The following is a 3,426-nucleotide window of genomic DNA, read 5'->3' on the forward strand; positions in this document are numbered from 1 at the left end:
AAGCGTATTCCGAGAAACACTTGCCCGAGAATCACGTGGGGCACGCACTGACAACGCATACTCTATAAAGTAGACCCCAGGAAGATGCATTTTAAGAAGTTCGTTAAGAAATTCTCGCATACACCAAAGTTTGCAAGACTACGGTCTCACGGTCCCCGCCAGCTCCGGTCTCAAAAGGGTGTAGCTGAATTGACTGGCTTTAAAGTCCCACTGCGTCATGGGAAATGTAGTTTCGGATCTCCTTTCCTAGCCCCTGGGAGCGCTTTACGGAACGAGCCGAGAGGGCCCGGAAATAGCCGAGTAGTTCCTGGCGCGCCCTTTCCTGCCCGATTGCATTCTGGGAAAGGGCAGTTTCCGTTAAGTGCCAGAGGCTGAGGCGCGCGACCGGTCGCGGTCCCACGTGAATCCCTACGCGACCGTCGCTCGGCAGGGCTGCTCCCTGCTCTTAGCGGAGCGTGCCGGAAGCAGCAGGGAACCGGAAGTGGCCCGCGGAGGCTCGGAAGCTGATCCCGGAGCCCGGTGTGAGGAGCCTTGGAACGCAGCGACGGCGCCATGTCCCTGATCTGCTCTAGTGAGTATCGGCTGCGGCCGATCGCGGGTCGCAGGAGGCCGGAGAGCCGAGCGGGAGGATATGCGGGCCGCTGCGACGCCGGGGTTGGGGCAGAGCTGAAAATGGGGCTCCCGGGAGGCAGGGCGGCGGCCTGTCAGCCCGGGGGTCCTCCTTCTTAAGTGTGAGGTGCATTTGCGCTGCGCTTCACAGTTTACATAACGCCTCAAGCGTATTGTCGCAGGCAGCACTGAGGCCACCCACCTCGTTTGCGCAGTGGAACTGAGGCCTGGATAGAGGGGAGCAGGTGCAGGGGAAACAGGAAACCCTAGGGCTTGTGCAGGATCCACCTCCGCTGGCGCAGGGATGCGGCCCTCAGTTTCCCCTCTGCAAAACGAAGGCCTTGGCACTGGATGTTGTCTGAGGCGCCTCGCTTGGGTAGGCAGAACTGCAATTTGCAGAAGTCGCACAGTAGGTTAGAGGCAGTGACAGGGCTGGAAGCCAGGTCTCTGGCTCCCAGCCTGACTCTGTAGGACTAATGAAAACAGCGCACATTTATAAAGCCTCTGTTGGTTTACAGCGCGCTTGCAAGACTGTGATCTCGTTATATCCTCATAAGAATTCTCCAAAGCAGAAATAAACATCCGGTTTTACAGATAAGGATGTAAGGCTCAAGGAGAATGTGGCTTTTGTAAAACAGTGCAGCTAGTAAGTGGCAGAGCTGCATGATGGAGCCAGGTTCTCTGACCCTGAATCCATGCTGTTTTCAAATGCCTTGTCCAGTCTTTCCTTTAGATGTTTTATTGAGGCGTGCAGATGTTTTGCATTCTCACTGTTCATCCGGGTATTAGTTTCTCATTTTTTTCTCTCTTGGCTTCCTAACTCTCAAGCCCTTTACTCTTCTCAGAACCTCTCCATAAATCCAATACAAAGGGAAGAAGGAGCGAAAGGAAATGTGACTAGAAAAAGGAACCTTACACCTTAAAGAAATGACGGTGTGCAAAGTATTTTCACATTCATTGTTTGAACCTTGAGAAAGCTCTTTTCTGTTTTTCCCAGCTCCATCCTTCCTGTCATTTGCTCATCGGTTAGATGTTTACTGAGTGCCCGCTGGGCATCTGCATTGTTCTGGAAGGCGGAGACCAGCTATAATCCCTATCCTCAAGGGGTGTAAATGATACCTCTGTTGGGGGTTGTTGTGAGGATGAGTTAATCAGTGGAGAATGTTTACAGTAGCCCTTGGCACCTAGTAAACACCATGTAAATGCTTTTTGTTATCATAGTACTTGGTACATCGCTTTGTAATTTCTTTGAGAATCCATCTAGGCTCTCGTTTGAGATTTGAATGGCTTCGTGTGTATCTCTCTGTCCTGTGGTATAATGGGTGCCTAAGCATCTTTGTTCAAAAATGAGATGGGTGGGTATTATTGACTGCTCTCTAGGTACCTGGTGTTTAGTAGTCCTGTAATAATTATTTATTGACTATCTGCCTGTCAGGAGACTGATGGAGAAGCTAGTTAGGTGGCTGGAAAATGTTCTGGGTACAGTCCAAAACTGGCTTGGTGTCACGTCTTGATCCCTATTAGCTGAGTGTAGGGACGTGTGGTCTTGTGGCGGCCAGCAGTATGTGAAGCATCCCTGTGGCCCTTTCACCACCCCAGGCTCACTGCCTGCCTTTTCTCCACAGTCTCCAATGAAGTGCCAGAGCACCCGTGTGTGTCCCCTGTCTCTAATCATGTCTACGAGCGGCGGCTCATTGAGAAGTATATTGCAGAGAATGGCACAGATCCCATCAACAACCAGCCTCTCTCCGAGGAGCAGCTCATTGATATCAAAGGTGCCTGCTGGCTGCTTCAGTCCAGGGCCGTCCTAGCCCAGAGCCTGGGAAGGTGGGAGGGGGTGCCCGCGCACTCAGGGAGGGGATGGTGGTCTGTTAGTGCAGGCTGAAGGGGAAAGAGGGGGGGAGGGATAGAGCGCCCTGCGTTATGGGTTTTCACATCCACTTTCCCTCTCTTGGTAGTTGCTCACCCAATCCGGCCCAAGCCTCCCTCAGCCACCAGCATCCCAGCCATTCTGAAAGCCTTGCAGGATGAATGGGTAAGGCCCTGGAAGAGAACTGGTATCTTACCCACTTGAAAAGAAGGGATCACTGGGGCTTCCCTGGTGGCGCAGTGGTTGAGAGTCCACCTGCCGATGCAGGGGACGCGGGTTCGTGCCCCGGTCCGGGAAGATCCCACATGCTGCGGAGCGGCTGGGCCCATGAGCCATGGCCGCTGAGCCTGCGTGTCCGGAGCCTGTGCTCTGCAACGGGAGAGGCCACGACAGTGAGAGGCCTGCGTACCAGGAAAAAAAAAAAAAAAAAAAAGGAAGAAGGGATCACTGGATTAGGACGTGGGGGTGGGAGGGATGGAGCATTACTTTCTCTTTTGAGGGGAGGGTGAGAGCAGAAGAGGAGCTTGTTTCTTGACCTCACACAGATCTGGGCTTCACGCTTTGTTCCATAGCCCGCTTGCCTTGTCCCTGGGCAAGTTGCTCGTATCCAAGTCCTGATTTTCCTGACCGTATGACATGGATTAGTGCCTGTCTTTCAGGGTTTTGGGAGAATTAGAATAAGATTAGAGTATAAACTTCATGATGTCAGGTGCTTATTTTACTCATCGATAGAGCCCCAGCATTGAGAGCAGCGCCAGGTACATAGTAGGTGCTCTAAAATGTGAATGAACGACAACATCTTGAGGATTGGTCTGGCGTAGTTAGTGCCTGACACAGTGAGGGCAATCAATAAATAGCAGCTGTAGCATTTTTATTCCCTTTTGACAAGGTGACGGCACAACATCTGAGATGTGCCAGTAAATTAGAGAAGATGGGGATGGGAAAGA

General features: G+C 52.2%; 1 protein-coding gene across 1 annotated transcript in view; it reads left to right on the plus strand.

The window, feature by feature from the left end:
- The first annotated feature begins 345 nt into the window (after nucleotides 1-345).
- Nucleotides 346-3,426, plus strand: part of PRPF19 (pre-mRNA processing factor 19) — an 11,038-nt gene continuing 7,957 nt past the window's right edge. Inside the window, exons 1-3 of the mRNA XM_007462194.1 lie at nucleotides 346-571; nucleotides 2,235-2,384; nucleotides 2,568-2,644. Coding sequence (XP_007462256.1) covers nucleotides 553-571; nucleotides 2,235-2,384; nucleotides 2,568-2,644 — 246 coding nt within the window. The 5' untranslated portion in view covers nucleotides 346-552. The remainder of the gene's footprint in view (nucleotides 572-2,234; nucleotides 2,385-2,567; nucleotides 2,645-3,426) is intronic.

Source organism: Lipotes vexillifer, unplaced genomic scaffold (genome assembly GCF_000442215.2).
Source record: "Lipotes vexillifer unplaced genomic scaffold, Lipotes_vexillifer_v1.1 scaffold1129, whole genome shotgun sequence".
Lineage (NCBI taxonomy): Eukaryota > Metazoa > Chordata > Mammalia > Artiodactyla > Lipotidae > Lipotes > Lipotes vexillifer.